General features: G+C 41.8%; 1 protein-coding gene across 1 annotated transcript in view; it reads left to right on the top strand.

Moving 5' to 3' along the window:
* The first annotated feature begins 10752 nt into the window (after nt 1-10752).
* The window catches only part of LOC112266719 (out at first protein homolog), a 33839-nt gene continuing 27914 nt past the window's right edge, over nt 10753-16677 (top strand). The window contains exon 1 of the mRNA XM_024444443.2: nt 10753-11510. Coding sequence (XP_024300211.1) covers nt 11280-11510 — 231 coding nt within the window. The 5' untranslated portion in view covers nt 10753-11279. The remainder of the gene's footprint in view (nt 11511-16677) is intronic.

Below are 16677 nucleotides of genomic sequence, written 5' to 3' on the forward strand. Positions count from 1 at the left end.
CAATTGCAAGACTTACAGTGTCTACATTCATTTTACAATGTTTGCTGCTGTAGACTGTTAAATTAGTGGTTATTTAATCCAAATTAGACTGTCAGAAAGGCTCCAAAATCTAAAAGATTCAGCTTAATCTGGATCAGAGCAAAAATCAGGTTGTTAAAAGAAAACGACCAAACGGAATTGTTTACGCCGCAGTAATCTTGTGCAGGCATCTTGATTGTGTGTTGGCTAAACATCAGCAGCGGCACAGCGACCGCTGGCCCACACGGCAATTACACTGTGCTCTTATCCGAATGAATAGCAGGCCTGTTGTCAGCCCGGGCCTGGCGGCAGGCAACCATGCACTCTCTCTCTGGGCTGTCCTGCCGCTACTATACACACCTCTCTCTCTCTCTCTCTCTCTCTCTCTGTGTTTCAGTCTCTCTCTTTCTCTCTCAGGTCATGAATGCACACTTATTGCAGACCCCTCGCCTTGCACTCTGATTCCTGTCACCAGCCACTCAAGACCTCTCTCATACTTATATGGACTTTCACTCTCCAAAGCAATTTGGGGATTTACAGTGCGGTGGAGAAGACTATAGGATAACAGTTCGAGAAGTCTATTTCAGTACACAATCTTCTTATCCTTTCATTCATTGCATATCTTTACATATAACTAGTGTCTGTGACGAAATTCGGGAAAACCAACAGAAAAACTAAACGTACACGTAACTATCTTCAGTAAGAAGGAATGGCTGAGCAATGAAAAGTGTGTCAAAAGGTTCCCTCAGAATGACCCCAACACAACCGTAACATCTTCCAGATCAACCTCCCCCAGTACGTAATTGTTCCTTTGACCTTTTGAGTCTTAATGCCATTTGTGGTAACCGTTCCATGAGTTTGATTAAACACAGCTTATCCTGACATCCACAGCAGATGGGCCGGGATCATGCGCTTCAGTACCACAGCACCCTCATTTAATCAACAGCACCTGATAGTTTGCAGGAGATTCTTGGCAGACCAGTCCTTCATACAGCTCTTCACCGCTGTATTGCAGATATTTTCCTCTGGTTAGAAAATTACCAGGTTCCGTGCAGCCAACCTCATGGTGAGCTCTTATTTATAACTTTGGGTGTCAGTAAACATAATAATTCTGAGGATTTTGACGGATCAAGGCCCATCTGATCTGTACACCCAAGGATATGACAGGCTCTCCCTGTTCTGTAATTAGGAGGTTGTAGATGGGAGAAACTAAAGACAACGTCTTCTTGCGTACGGCAGCAGTCTAAAGATAAGAGGAGTCCTAGCAGGTATTACATCATAAGAGCTTTGACCTGACATAAACGGGGAAAGATAAATTATACCTTCATCGGCTGTGTTTAAAGTGGGATAGTCTTTCATCATGCACTGGGATCTGGCAGGAAAGGTCTTCCCTGGGGTTTAATTCTCCCCCCCAATGAGTCCAAACATGTTTGTTTATTTTTATAATTCAAAATACTTTTTTGTCTCTCTTCTCTCCCTTTGACTCCTTGAATTTCCATGGAACTGTGCTTAGGATTCCTGCTGTAGAGCTGTGTGCGTATCCCTTGGAACGAGAGGAGTTAGATTCTCTCTCGCTCTTTACTCTTCTTCATTCTGTCTTTACTCTGAGCTGTCCCCCTCCCCCCCACTGGACGTGCTGCCGCTGGAAGGATCCCATCTGGACGCCACTTGTCTGGGCTATTGGGTAAACAGTGGAGGAAAAATGTGGCAATTGAGCATCCCAAGAGTTGAGCCATTTGATTTCTCTGTGAACAACGTCTAGACAATGGAAATGCCATGCATTGACAATGGAAATGCCATGCATTTCCATTGTCAACGTTTGGCAAAGTTAACGGTGAAGAGCAGACATCAAGGCTATCATGGTTCCACTTTCTGATGATCTTATTACCTTCATAACAGCTAATGAATGGCCTTGTCTTTGTCATTACCTTCTGTCATCACTGTGCCATGTAGAGGCAGATAGTAAGTCAAAACTTGAGTTGAAAAAAGTCCTTTTACATTTTTAACTATAAGTCTATTCCTCTTCTTGTCGTTTCATTTCCAAGGGGACTTTTAGAGTTTACTGCTAAACGTTATGTTGAAGGAGCACTGTGTTCTTGCTAAATGAAGTAAACTAAGGACTTTTACAACATTGTCATTTAGCTTTCATTTACCATTCTACCAATCGCCTTCGTTGCCCTGAACACATCTTAATGAGGTCAGGAGAGGTCATTTCATCATCAGATCTGCTATGACCGTCTTGACATTGGTTTTCTCCTTGATATACAAGTCAAACTGTATTCTAATTGTAGTTTCTGCAGACTACACGCACTTCTCCACTCTTTCCCATATATTTTGAACGCTTCTTTTGCCTTGTTTCTGTTCCCTTCTCCACCATGCGAGCATGTGTTCCTGGAGGTGAGCTAGCTAAGAGTACAGCTATACCATCAGAGCCACATGTGTAAGAGGATATCCCCCCCACAGCCCGCAGTGCCACGGCGGATTCCAAGTAGCCGAGCCAGGGACCTGGGAGACTGGAAAACAATTTAATCTGAGCCCCTACAGTCCTTATATAAATTAGACAGTCAGTCAGCCTCAGCCCCCCACTCCTCTCACATCTGTCTGGGATAGATATCAAGCTAGAGTACATAGCTCTCTCACCCACCACAGGCTGGAGCGGAAGACGGCGGACTGACTCACGGGGCCAGAGGTAAACAGTTCCTGGCCAATTTATTGTTTTGGGAGACATTTTGGAAAATAACATAAAAGTTAAAAGGGTTCATGCTGTAGGGTTCATGCTTGCATCATGTGTGACGTGGGCATGTTCTCCCAATGTTTTCTAGAGAGTGGGAGAATGTTGGCTATATATTATAACTACAAATGCAAAAATGTATACGCACACTTTTTATTTCAAGGCTATCATTAGCTTTTAAACAGAGGAATAGGTTAAAGGGGGCTTGGTGAACGATCTGGGCCCCATGTGATGTTTTCAATCCCCAATGTAAATACTTGCTCAATGACTCTTGTCATGTCAGCCTGCTCCACATATGCTGTACTCCTCTGCAAAAATGCCAATATCTAAAAAGAGGTTGAAATATACTCACCAGATGAGCGCCTGAATCACGGTCATTGTCCAGTGTTTGAGTTTCAGAGATTGCTTATTATAGGCTTAATAACTGCTTGAAAACTATGTTGTAACAACTCCTTTACTCAATTGTTATATGATATCCTGCTTTTAAACCTAACAACCTTTGATAGTTATCAGTGTTAAAAATGGTTGGTATTCAACAGAGTAGAACTATAGGTCAAACCTCAGCTAAACACAAACCCCTGACAAATAGGCAAAATTGTCCTTAATTAAACATGAAGAAATGCTACAAAAAAATATATATAACATGGTTTACATGTACCTTTGAGTAATACAAATATTAAAAACTAGTTTAAAAAGTGGTATTATTATTAGTTGAAAAATGTGTAGGGCTGAGTTGCATATATCACAATTGTACATATGGTGTGAAATTCTTTTGTGGAAGACACAGCTACATATTCACCCATCTGCAGTGGAATGGCAGTGACCATTTCAAATAAAAATCTAAACCATGAGCCATGTCAACGTGGCACCTTGATAAATAGCTTAGTGTCTACAAGCCCTCATTACATAAAGATCAGATCCTTAAGTGACTCCTTAAGTTTGTGTGTGTGTGTGTGTGTGTGTGTGTGTGTGTGTGTGTGTGTGTGTGTGTGTGTGTGTGTGTGTGTGTGTGTGTGTGTGTGTGTGTGTGTGTGTGTGTGTGTGTGTGCGTGCATTCCATTCAAAGTATTCAGACCCCTTGACTCTTTCCACATTTTGTTGCGTTACAACCTTTTTTTTAAAAATGTATTAAATCATTTTTTCCCTCGTCAATTTACACACAATACCCCATAATGACAAAGCAAAAACAGTTTATTTTTATTTATTTTTAAATCACATTTGAATTTTTTTTAGGTATATCTGTTTTTTTTCTTCTAAAAACCTGTTTTCGCTTTGTCATTATTGGGTCTTGTGTGTAGATTGATGAGGAAAAAAACAATGTAATCCATTTTAGAAGGATGTAACATAACAAAATGTGGAAAAAGCCCAGGCATCTGAATACCTTCGAATGCACTGTATACGTGTATGTCAGGGTGTGTGCGCTTGCGTGCATGGATTGCATGCGTGTGTATGTTCATGCATGTGTGTGTATGTAGGGCAGAGAATATAGGGTACAAACACTCCCCCTGAGGCTGTAAGAGAGAGCCAATAATAGTACACAAACAGTCTTGGCGCTAGTTACTGCTTGTTCTGCCCACTGTCATTGCGCTTATAATTTTGAACTCCCAGATACTAAACAACACCTGTAGACCTCTGCCCTGTTTAGACTAAGAGATACAATATGCATGTACATTTAGAGTATAGTAGAGAGAAGAGTAGAGTAGAGTAGAGTAGAGTAGAGTAGAGTAGAGTAGAGTAGAGTAGAGTAGAGTAGAGTAGAGTAGAGTAGAGCAGAGCAGAGCAGAGTAGAATAGTTGGTTGTGATAATTCATTCTCTGAACTGGTGTGGTTAAAGTGTGATGTCTAGGATAGGAAACCTCTGTAGCTGTGTTGTGACAATAGCAAAATGCAAAACATTGATGAGTTCTCAGGCCAGGTAGAGAACCATAGTGTCAATTTTACAGGTCCTGCCTCAGGGATGCATACACCTTTCCTCCATCTACGTCTCATGGCCAACTAATTCTACACGAACCCCCTCTCGACAATGTCAGAAGCAATGGAGGAATGAGACATACAGTGGGGCAAAAAAGTATTTAGTCAGCCACCAATTGTGCAAGTTCTCCCACTTAAAAAGATGAGAGAGGCCTGTCATTTTAATCATAGATACACTTCAACTATGACAGACAAAATGAGAAAAAAAAATCCAGAAAATCACATTGTAGGATTTTTAATGAATTTATTTGCAAATTATGGTGGAAATTATTTGGTCAATAACAAAATTTTATCTCAATACTTTGTTATATACCCTTTGTTGGCAATGACAGAGGTCAAACGTTTTTTGTAAGTCTTCACAAGGTTTTCACACACTGTTGCTGGTATTTTGGCCCATTCCTCCATGCAGATCTCCTCTAGAGCAGTGATGTTTTGAAGCTGTTGCTGGGCAACATGGAGTTTCAACTTCCTCCAAAGATTTTCTATGGGGTTGAGATCTGGAGACTGGCTAGGCCACTCCAGGACCTTGGAATGCTTCTTACGAAGCCACTCCTTCGTTGCCCGGGCGGTGTGTTTGGGATCATTGTCATGCTGAAAGACCCAGCCACGTTTCATCTTCAAATGCCCTTGCTGATGGAAGGAGGTTTTCACTCAAAATCTCACGATACATGGCCCCATTCATTGTTTCCTTTACAAGGATCAGTCGTCCTGGTCCCTTTGCAGAAAAACAGCCCCAAAGCATGATGTTTCCACCCCCATGCTTCACAGTAGGTATGGTGTTCTTTGGATGCAACTCAGCATTCTTTGTCCTCCAAACACGACGAGTTGAGTTTTTACCAAAAAGTTCTATTTTGGTTTCATCTGACCATATGACATTCTCCCAATCTTCTTCTGGATCATCCAAATGCTCTCTAGCAAACTTCAGATGGGCCTGGACATGTACTGGCTTAAGCAGGGGGACACGTCTGGCACTGCAGGATTTGAGTCCCTGGCGGCGTAGTGTGTTACTGATGGTAGGCTTTGTTACTTTGGTCCCAGCTCTCTGCAGGTCATTCACTAGGTCGCCCGTGTGTTTCTGGGATTTTTGCTCACCGTTCTTGTGATCATTTTGACCCCACGGGGTGAGATCTTGCGTGGAGCCCCAGATCGAGGGAGATTATCAGTGGTCTTGTATGTCTTCCATTTCCTAATAATTGCTCCCACAGTTTAATTTTCAAACCAAGCTGCTTACCTATTGCAGATTCAGTCTTCCCAGCCTGGTGCAGGTCTACAATTTTGTTTCTGGTGTCCTTTGACAGCTCTTTGGTCTTGGCCATAGTGGAGTTTGGAGTGTGACTGTTTGAGGTTGTGGACAGGTGTCTCTTATGCTGATAACAAGTTCAAACAGGTGCCATTAATACAGGTAACAAGTGGAGGACAGAGGAGCCTCTTAAAGAAGAAGTTACAGGTCTGTGAGAGCCAGAAATCTTGCTTGTTTGTAGGTGACCAAATACTTATTTTCCACCATAATTTGCAAATAAATTCATAAAAAATCCTACAATGTGATTTTCTGGATTTTTTTTCTTCTCATTTTGTCTGTCATAGTTGAAATGTATCTATGATGAAAATGACAGGCCTCTCTCATCTTTTTAAGTGTGAGAACTTGCACAATTGGTGGCTGACTAAATACTTTTTTGCCCCACTGTATGCTTACGTGAAACTGCGCATTGTGCCACAAGAGACACAGCTTGGCTGATTTGCTTCCATTTGTCAGATTAATTACAAACGAACTGTAGCTCTCAGTTGTAAGAACAACATGCAGATTAAACATGACGATAACAGTTTATTTCAAGCCTATTACGGAGGATGCTGAAATCAACTGAGACATAATAGCTAGTGATTTTGCAACCCAATATTTGAAAAGCTGTTGTTTTGGTTCTCCCCAGTTATGCAGAGGAGGGAGGTTGAATGACCCGAGTGTGTACCCGTCACAATTGGTCCCTGACACCCACTCTTTGTCTGACCACAGACTAATAATTCAACACTTTTATGGGTCTGTATGTGTTTTCATTGGTTAAAGAGATCCTTTGACGTAGAGAGGAAATTATACAGAAGGCAAGGTGAACATTCATTCATAGACAGACAGGCCTTTGTGCTCTTTTGATGGATCACTAAATGCTTAGTTAATTATGAACACCTTTTGTACTTGGTCGTGACTAACCTGTGTACTGTGCACTGGCAAGTCGAACAGTCCTACACGAGCTGTGCTCTTTGGACTGAGATGTTTGGATATACAATACAGTACGGAAATGATTAAGTAAATGGGAACAAGCAAACAAACAAAGTCTGATGCTGAAAATACAGTATAAAGTTGTATCTCACAAACTTCTTTCGGGGAAAGTGAGGGGTTATAATTCTGACATGACCTTTGTTAAAAAACTTCTTAGGGCTGCAATCCCGTTAACGGGATCGATATGACAACAGCCAGTGAAAGTGCAGGGCGCCAAATTCAAAACAACAGAAATCTCATAATTAAAATACCTCAAACATACATGTATTTTATACCGTTTTAAAGGTAATTTTGTTGTAAATCTCACCACAGTGTCTGATTTCAAATAGGCTTTACAGAGAAAGCACCACAAACTATTATGTTAGGTCACCACCAAGCCACAGAAAAGCCATTTTTCCAGCCAAAGCTGGAGCACAAATAGAGATAAAATTAATCACTAACTGTCACGCCCTGGCCTTAGTATTCTGTGTTTTCTTTATTATGTTGGTTGGGTGTGACATGGGTGATTTATGTGTCTTGTTTTGTCTAGGGGTTTTGTAGTCTATGGGGTTGTGTTCAGTTGAGTGTTCTAGGTAAGTCTATGGTTGCCTGGAGTGGTTCTCAATCAGAGGCAGGTGTTTATCGTTGTCTCTGATTGGGAACCATATTTAGGCAGCCATATTCTTTAGGTATGTGGTGGGTGATTGTTCCTGTCTCTGTGTTTTGCAACAGTTAGGACTGTTTTGGTTTTTCCACGGTTTTGTATAGTGTTCACGTTTTCATCTTTCATTAAAGATGTTTATAAATAACCACGCTGCATTTTGGTCCTTCTCTCCTTCCCAGGAAGAAAACCGTTACACTAACCTTTGATGATTTTCATCAGATGACACTCATAGGACTTCATGTTACACAATACATGTATGTTTTGTTTGATAAAGTTCATATTTAAATAAAAAAATCTGAGTTTACATTGGTGCATTACATTCACTAGTTCCAAAAACATCCAGTTATTTTGCATAGCCACATCAATTTTACAGAAATACTCATAAATGTTGATGAAAATACAAGTGCTACACATGGAATTGTAGATATACCTCTCCTTAATGCAACCGCTGTGTCAGATTTCAAAAAAACTTTACGGAAAAAGCAAACCATGCAATAATCTGAGAACGGCGCTCAGAAAAAAGAAATATCCGCCATGTTGGAGTCAACAGAAATCAGAAATAACATTATAAATATTCCCTTTGATGATCAGAATGTACTCCCAGGAATCCTAGTTCCACAATACATGTTTGATTTGTTCGATAATGTCCATTATTTATGTCCAAGTAGCTACTTTTGTTAGGGCGTTTAGTACACAAATCCAAACGCTCGTGCAGGTCCAGCCGAACGTCGGACGGAAAGTTCAAAAAGTTATATTACAGGTCGTAGAAACATTTCAAAATAAGTATAGAATTAATCTTTAGAATGTTTTTATCATAAATCATCAATCACGTTCCAACCGAAGAATTTCATTGTCTGTAGAAAAGCCATGTGAAATGCGCATGACCAGGACCTGGCTCTCTGCCAGACCACTGACTCAAAGAGCTCTCATCCGGCCCCACATCACAGTAGAAGCCTCATTCAAGTTTCTTAAGATGGTTGACATCTAGTGGAAGCCCTAGGAAGTGCAACATAACCAACCACTGTGTAATCGATAGGGCTGTTTTCAAAAAGTACAAACCTCAGATTTCCCACTTCCTGTTTGGATTTTTCCTCAGGTTTTTGCCTGCCATATGAGTTCTGTTATACTCACAGACATCATTCAAACTGTTTTAGAAACTTCAGAGTGTTTTCTATCCAAATGTACTACTGGGACTGAGGAGCAGGCCGTTTACTCTGGGCACCTTATTCATCCAAGCTACTCAATACTGCCCCTGCAGCCATAATAAGTTTTAACTCTTTGACTTACACAGTTGTAGGCCTATAGATTTGTATCATTGATTCATAATGGGCTATATTGGGATTATCAACACTTAGGTCAAGATTTTGTTACAAAACTTTTGTCTGATGTGACTTGGAATGAGTGTCATTTTGCTGTATCTGCGGAGTCACAGGTGTTACACTCTTAAGCAAGTAAGAACATTAAAGCTGCAATATGTAACTTTTGGAGACCTGACCAAATGCACATAAACATATAAATTATAGATCTGTATTATCACTAAAAGCAAGTCGAATGTGTTCTAATGTGTGGTATTTCTATGCTTCCTGTTCTTAAGTTTTGTTTTTGCATCTTTTACTCAGTTTTATACACCAGCTTCAAACAGCTGAAAATACAATATTTTTGGTTATTGAAAATATATTTCAGAGCGGTTTAGATGGTAAAATGATTCTCTACATTCTCTATGCTTGTTTTGTCAAATAAACTGAAATTAGGCAAACTATTAGAATTTTTGCAACCAGGAAATGGCAGAGTGATTTCTGCTTAGTGCACCTTTAACCATAGTCACCAAATGTGATTATCCCATGCTAAACACATATAGATATTAGTTTCAAGGCAATTCAATTTTATGACAAATCAGCATGTTCAACAAGGCTCTGCACTATGTATTTTTGTACCTTTATTTAACTAGGCAAGTCAGTTAAGAACAAATTCTTATTTTCAATGATGGCCTAGGAACAGTGGGTTAACTGCCTTGTTCAGGGGCAGAACGACAGATTTGCACCTTGTCAGCTCAGGGATTCGATCTTGCAACCTTTCGGTTACTAGTCCAACGCTAGTCCACTAGGCTACGCTGCCGCCCCTCTCAAACCCATACATGTTTGAGGATTGCACACACCACAAAAGATCTGTTTGCATGACCTCCTTGGCTCCTCCAATTCATCATGAGTGCGGCCCAATGTGCTTACCCAGCTGACACTGTTTGTTCAGGTTTAGAGCCCTGGCTATTTGTTTTCCCCTTCAATGGAGTGCACGACCACTTGGTTGCAGCAGTGAGTAAGTGCTTCTCCATGGGGTCACCAACCTGGGGGCCACCCAGCAGATAGTGCATCACCTGGAAATATGAGATCTGATGATGAGGTCTGGCTGTGGAACATCACTGCCTTCAGAGGTAATCTACCATTTAATGTGACACTTTGATTGAGCCACAGATCTCCAGATGTTGCTCTCTGTGTGTGGCACCTCCTTCACACACCTCTGTATTGTCAAATTTCCCCCTTAAGGACATCATAAAAGTATAATATCAAGAGTGAGTAGGTAACAGGAGTGACTTTTTCCAACAAAGAAATCAGTGAATACCACATGACTTGACACAACTAGTAATTATCTGAAGCTCACAAGCTATGATTCAATGGTCTCATAAATAATGTATGTCATTGGGTTACAGAGCTTATAAGCGCAAATAAAAACAATGCCTCTGTTGTTTTAAATTGTTTTAAATCATAAGATGTTTTAGCCACAACTTTTATACAACTCCATATCTCAATTCAGAAAAGAAGAGGGACTATTTTGATTAGGTGAATTGGAATCCATAATCATATTCACACAATCACTTTCACACAAACTATTATAACAACTGCAGTAGGCCTATCACCTTGTGCAGTAGTGGCAACACTGCTTCATAATAACAAAATATGATATTATAAATATTCAGTTGCCCATATCCTGTGGCCCAAATCTATTGTGAAAACTTGGATTTTCTTGTTGGATCACAACCAAATCCATACATGCCTCTTGTGCTACATTTCGAGGGTGGTGTGCCTTTAAGACGCTCGTTGAATTTACAGCGCCGTCGCTGAAAGTTTCGAGGCCATGCAAGTAGCCTACTCTGCAGTAGTTTGGATGACCGAAGGAAGTGACGGGACTGAATGAGAAAAAGAGAAGAAAAAAAATACCAGGATTAAAACAGAATACGAAGTAACTTGCTGTGTTGCGATCAAGAGAGAGTGTGTGTGGTGGTACTACATCGCGTATGATTCTGATATGCATGGAAGTCGCGCTAGGTAAAAGTTTTGTAATGGTTACAAAGTAGCTGTGAAATGAAAAACCGAGATTGAGGGTTTTAATCGAGGTGGGTTTACCTATGCGTTGGAGTCGCGTTAATGTTCGTACAAAATACATCACTCACGTCATGAATCTTAGTTTAAAGGTATGGAAGACGGAACAATTGCTTGGATTTCATTATTTTTTACAAAGAATAAATAGCAAAAGGGCTATCTGAAACGGAAATGCAACTAAATAATTAGCTAGTGATATTGAATAGAGACCGTTGGATTTCACCTGGACTTGAGTATTTTTCTTCTGTCAAGTTCAGTTCTGCGTCTTCTGGAATGTTTGGGAGTTGTGTTCTACCGGTTTCAGCTCGGATACATGCATTTCTCTGGGCACTAATATTTTTAACAACGTTTGGACTTTGTTCAGAGTTGAAGGTTCGAGTTCGTTTAGCTGATGGACAAATCACAGAGGAAGTTCTAGAAGCAGACAGTGAAAAAGACTCCATCACACTTGAGTTCAAACAGGGAGATGGAACTCTCATAACATTTGTCGCTGACTTCAAACAGGTGAGTTAATTCAAATGTGTTTTTCCCCTATGCCTTTACTGTTTTGTGTAGGGTTGGGTTATTACCCAATGGCCACATGTGTTGCCAGGCTGATCAGGGGCAATGCAGAATGCAGCCTTATATCTCCATGCAACCAATTTAGAAAACAGTATACCATAGCATAGACTAACAGTGTTAGTCTAGCCTGTGTCATTTCAGTGCTGATGAGTTGACTCCCTGGCCATGGGCCCTCCTCTCCTTATGCTGGTAAATTCCTCCGCATGCATGAGTGGATAATGTTAGGTGGCACAAAAACTGATTATTGAATTAGGCGCTCACCTGCAATGATTGGTTTAGGAATGCTATTCATACTCTTCTGCAATACAACTCATGCCTTTACTCTGAGCCTGCTCCGTCCCATCAACATAGATGGGCCTAGTCGGAGAGCAAGGGCATCCATCTACTCCAGTTGGTCACAACCTTTGTTGTACCAGGGACTGGAAAGCTATGGTCCTTCTTTCTTGCAGGACCAGTTAAATGAAATGAAGTGGCAACATTAAACAAAATAACTGACTATGCCTAAACCAGTGTTGGCTAACTATAAGGGATCGGTGCTGGTACATGGACCAGAGGTTGAGAACCACTGGTTCAGTGTGTATAGTGAACCAGCAAACAACATGCAGCCTGTTCCCCGAGTGCCTCTGGTCCTGTGCACTATACTCTCAGACACAGACCAAAGGCATGCGTCTGTGATTGTTGCAGTCCCACAGAAACTGACAGCCTGGCAAGAAGTGAAGGGGGAGATTTTCTAGGATTAAGTGGGCATGTCTGACCTTTTTGATCGGGGTATGGGTCACAAACCAAATAGCTCATTTTGATGAAAAGAGAGGCCGGCACGTCGCCAAATCGGTGATGACACATCTCTGAGCACATCACACCATTGTGGTGAAGCCTGGTTCACAGCACACCCAGTTTAGCTAAATTAGCTACAGGCACAGGGCTCTTTTTCCTCTGTTTAATCAGTTCCACTCTGAGGCCTGCCTCTCCATTCCGTTTACATGTGGTTCTCATCTAACACTATCTCAAAGATTTATGAAAAGTTGGATCAACTGGCTTCAAGCTGCCATGCAGAATTTACTGCTCAGAGCCGCTTGAGGAAAGGAAAACTCTTAAACAGGGGATATCAAACAATGGGTAGCAGTAAACGGACAGAGTAGATATATGAATGACTCTGTTGCTGTTTAGAATGTGTTTACGGGATCAGCCAGCTAGGTGTGCAGCTGCTGTTATTATCAGTCATAGCCTTGTGCCAAAATCCACATGAGTTGGCATGGGTTGTGGGAACAGGAGTACTGTAATCTATGGGATCAGTACAACTATGAGAATCGGAATGAGTCATTCCATGATAAGAAGAGAGGGGATGAACTGAACATTTACACTAACATGTACCTGTGGTGAAATGATATGGCTACCTAACAAACCACACCTCATTCTGCGGGAATGGATTATTCTTATTCACCATTTACATAAAAACAGTGGGAATGTGTATACTGGGGATGAATTTACCCATGATCAAATTGAATACAACCGGTGTAGACCTTACTGTGAAATGCTTACTTACAAGCCCTTAACCAACAATGCAGTTTTAAGCAAATAGTTAAAATATTTACTAAATAAACTAAAATAAAAACCACAATGAAAAAATAACACAAAATAACAATAATGCAGCTATATACAGGGTGTACCACTACAGAGTCAATGTGTGGGGGTACAGGTTAGTTGAGGTAATTTGTACATGTAGGTAGGGGTAAAGTGACTATGCATAGATAAACACAGAGTAGCAGCAGTGTAAAAACAAAGGGGGAGGGTGTCAATGCAAATAGTCCGAGTGGCCATTTTATTTAATTGTTCAGCAGTCTTATGGCTTGGGGTTGGAAGCTGTTAAGGAGCCTTTTGAACCTAGACTTGGCACTCCGGTACCGCTTGCCGTGCGTACTTTATTAGTGTCTTATCCAAAATGCAAGCAGAACAAATAGCTACCGTGACCAACAGCTAGAAATGGGTCTTTACTGATAAAGGTGTGGATTGTACAAAGACTAGTAGCTAGAGAACTGTTAGACCTAAAATGTTCATCTGAACTTAATGGGTGACTAGAGTCTGTGACCATTTTTTTTTGGTCCTTCCTCTGACACTGCCTAGTGTATATAGGTCCAGGATGGCAGGAAGCTTTGCCCCAGTGATGTACTGGGCCATACGCACTACCCTCTGTAGTGCCTTATGGTCAAAGGCCGAGCAGTTGCCATACCCGGTGGTGATGCAACTGGTCAGGATGCTCTCTGGTGCAGCTGTAGAACTTTTTGAGGATCTGGGGACCCATGCCAAATATTGTCAGTCCCCTGAGGGGGAATGGAATTGTCGTACCCTCTTCACAATTATCTTGGTGTGTTTGGACCATGATAGTTTGTTGGTGATGTGGACACCAAGGAACTTGAAACTCTCGACCTGCTCCACTACAGCCCTGTCGATGTGAATGAGGGCATGTTCGGTCCTCTTTTTCCTGTAGGTCACGATCATCTCCTTTGTCTTGCTCACATTGAGGGGGAGGTTGTTGTCCTGGCACCGCACTGCCAGGTCTCTGACTTCCCTATAGGCTGTCTCGTTGTTGTTGTTCAGGCCTACCACCGTTGTCATCAGTTAACTTAATGATGGTTTTGGAATCGTGCTTAGCAACGCAGTCATGGGTGAACAGGGGACTAAGCACACATTCCTGGGGGGCCCCTGTGTTGAGGATCAGAGTGGCAGATGTGTTGTTGCCAACCCTTACCATCTGGGGGTGGCCCTTCAGGAAGTCCAGGATCCAGTTGCAGAGGGTGATTAGTCCCTGGGTCCTTAGCTTAGTGATGAGCTTTGTGGGCACTATGGTGTTGAATGCTGCACTGTAATCAATGAACAGCATTCTCACATAGGTGTCCCTTTTGTCCAGGTGTGAAAGGGCAGTCTGTGTGGATTGAGATTATACCCTGATGAAGACAGCTTGGCTGTCGAAACGTTGGTATTAAATTTTTGCATCTGAGCTCCAAGAGTGTGCGGCTTTCTTTTATTTTGAGATTATGTAACCTGCTAATCTGTTGGGGCGGTATGTGAATTGGAGTGGGTCTAGGGTTTCCTGGATGATGGTGTTGTGAGCCACGACCAGACTTTCAAAGCACTTCATGGCTACTGACGTGAGTGCTACGGGTCGGTAGTCATTTAGGCAGATTACCTTCACTTTTCTGGGCACAGGGACTATAGTGGTCTACTTGAAACATGTAGATATTACAGACTCGGGCAGGGAGAGATTGAAAATGTCAGTGAAGACACTTGCCAGTTGGTCCGCGCATGCTCTGAGTACACGTCCTGGTAATCTGTCTGGCCCGCGGCCTTATGAATGTTGACCTGTTTTAAAGGTCAGCTATGGAGAGCGTGATCACACAATTGTCCAGAACAGCTGGTGTTCTCATGCATGCTTCAGTGTTACTTGCCTCGACGCGAGTATAAAAGGCATTTAGGCTGTCTGGAATGCTAGCGTCACTGGGCAGCTCACGACTTGGTCTCCCTTTGTAGTCTGTAATAGTTTGCAAACCCTGCTACATCTAACAAGCATCAGAGCCGGTGTAGTAGGATTCAATATTAGTCCTGTATTGACGCTTTGTCATTTTGGTGGTTTGTCTGAGGGCATAGCAAGATTTCTTATAAGCTTACAGAATAGTGCCTTGCTCCTTGAAAGTGGCAGCTCTAGCCTTTAACTCAGTGTGGCTGTTGCCTGTAATCCATGGCTTCTGGTTGGGATATGTACGTACGGTCACTGTGGGGATGTCATCGTCGATGCCCTCATTGATGAAGCCGGTGACTGAGGTGGTGTACTCCTCAATGCCATTGGATGAATCCCAGAACATATTCCAGTCCGTGCTAGCAAAACAGTCCTGTAGCGTAGCGTCCATGTCATCTGGCCACTCCCATATTGAGTGAGTCACTGGTACTTCCTACTTTAGTTTTTGCTTGTAAGCAGGAATCAGGAGGATAGAATTATGGTCAGATTTGCCGAATCGAGGGCGAGGGAGAGCTTTGCACGTTGCACATGTGACATGCTGGTAGAAATGAGAACTTGTTGCGTGCGGTCTTACTGGCAGTGGTGGTAAATAGACGGCTACGAAAAATATAGATAGTGTGGTCTACAGCTTATATAGTACTCTACGTCAGGCGAGCAATATCTCAAGACTTCCTTTAATTTAATTTGGGCAATCTAGCACCAGCTGTTATTGACAAATAGACCCCCCTTCTTGTCTTACCGGACGTAGCTGTTCTGCCGATGCACGGAAAGCCCAACCAACTGTATATTATCCTTATTATCGTTCAGCCACGACTCTGTGAAACATAAGTTATTACCGTTTTTAATGTCCCGTTGGTAGGATAGTCTCAAACAGAGCTCGTCCTGTGATTACACGTTGGCCAATATAACGGATGGTAGAGGCCGGTAACCCACTTGCTAACTAATTATCTCAAGGCACCCTGATCTACGCTCCCTGTATTTCCTTATTTTCTTCATGCGAATGACAGGGATTTGGGCCTTGTCCGGGAGCAACATTATATCCTTCATGTCAGACTCGAGGTGAGTAATCTGTTTTGATATCCAGAAGCTCTTTTTGATCATAAGAGACAGTTGTAGCAACATTATGTACAAAATAAGTTACGAACAATGTGAAAAACACACAAATAGCACAATTGGTCAGGAGTCTGTAAAACAGCAGCCATCCCCTCCGGAGCCATTCTTCAAGCAAGCACTTGACCCCGAAATGTATCCGCTGATTCACAAAAATGCCATTTCACAAAAAAGGTGGATGCAATTGCCAAAGTTTGTAGAATAATCTCAAAAGACCACTGTTTTACATTGAACTCCCCTGTTCTAGCACAAGATGATCAGTTACTCATTCAGAATTACCCAGACATAGCAGATAACAACAGAACTAGAGCCATCATAACAGTGCTTTAATGAGAGCTTTGACCAAACTGATAAGGTAATGATTACATTAAAACAAGTAGGGCATCATATTCTATTTATTTTATTTTTAAGTCTATAGACTAAGACTACCTCATGTGGAAACAAGTGTAAGGTTACCTTGAATGAAAAGGGAAACCTCCCTAGAGTTTC

The sequence above is a fragment of the Oncorhynchus tshawytscha genome, linkage group LG14 (genome assembly GCF_018296145.1).
Source record: "Oncorhynchus tshawytscha isolate Ot180627B linkage group LG14, Otsh_v2.0, whole genome shotgun sequence".
Taxonomy (NCBI): domain Eukaryota; kingdom Metazoa; phylum Chordata; class Actinopteri; order Salmoniformes; family Salmonidae; genus Oncorhynchus; species Oncorhynchus tshawytscha.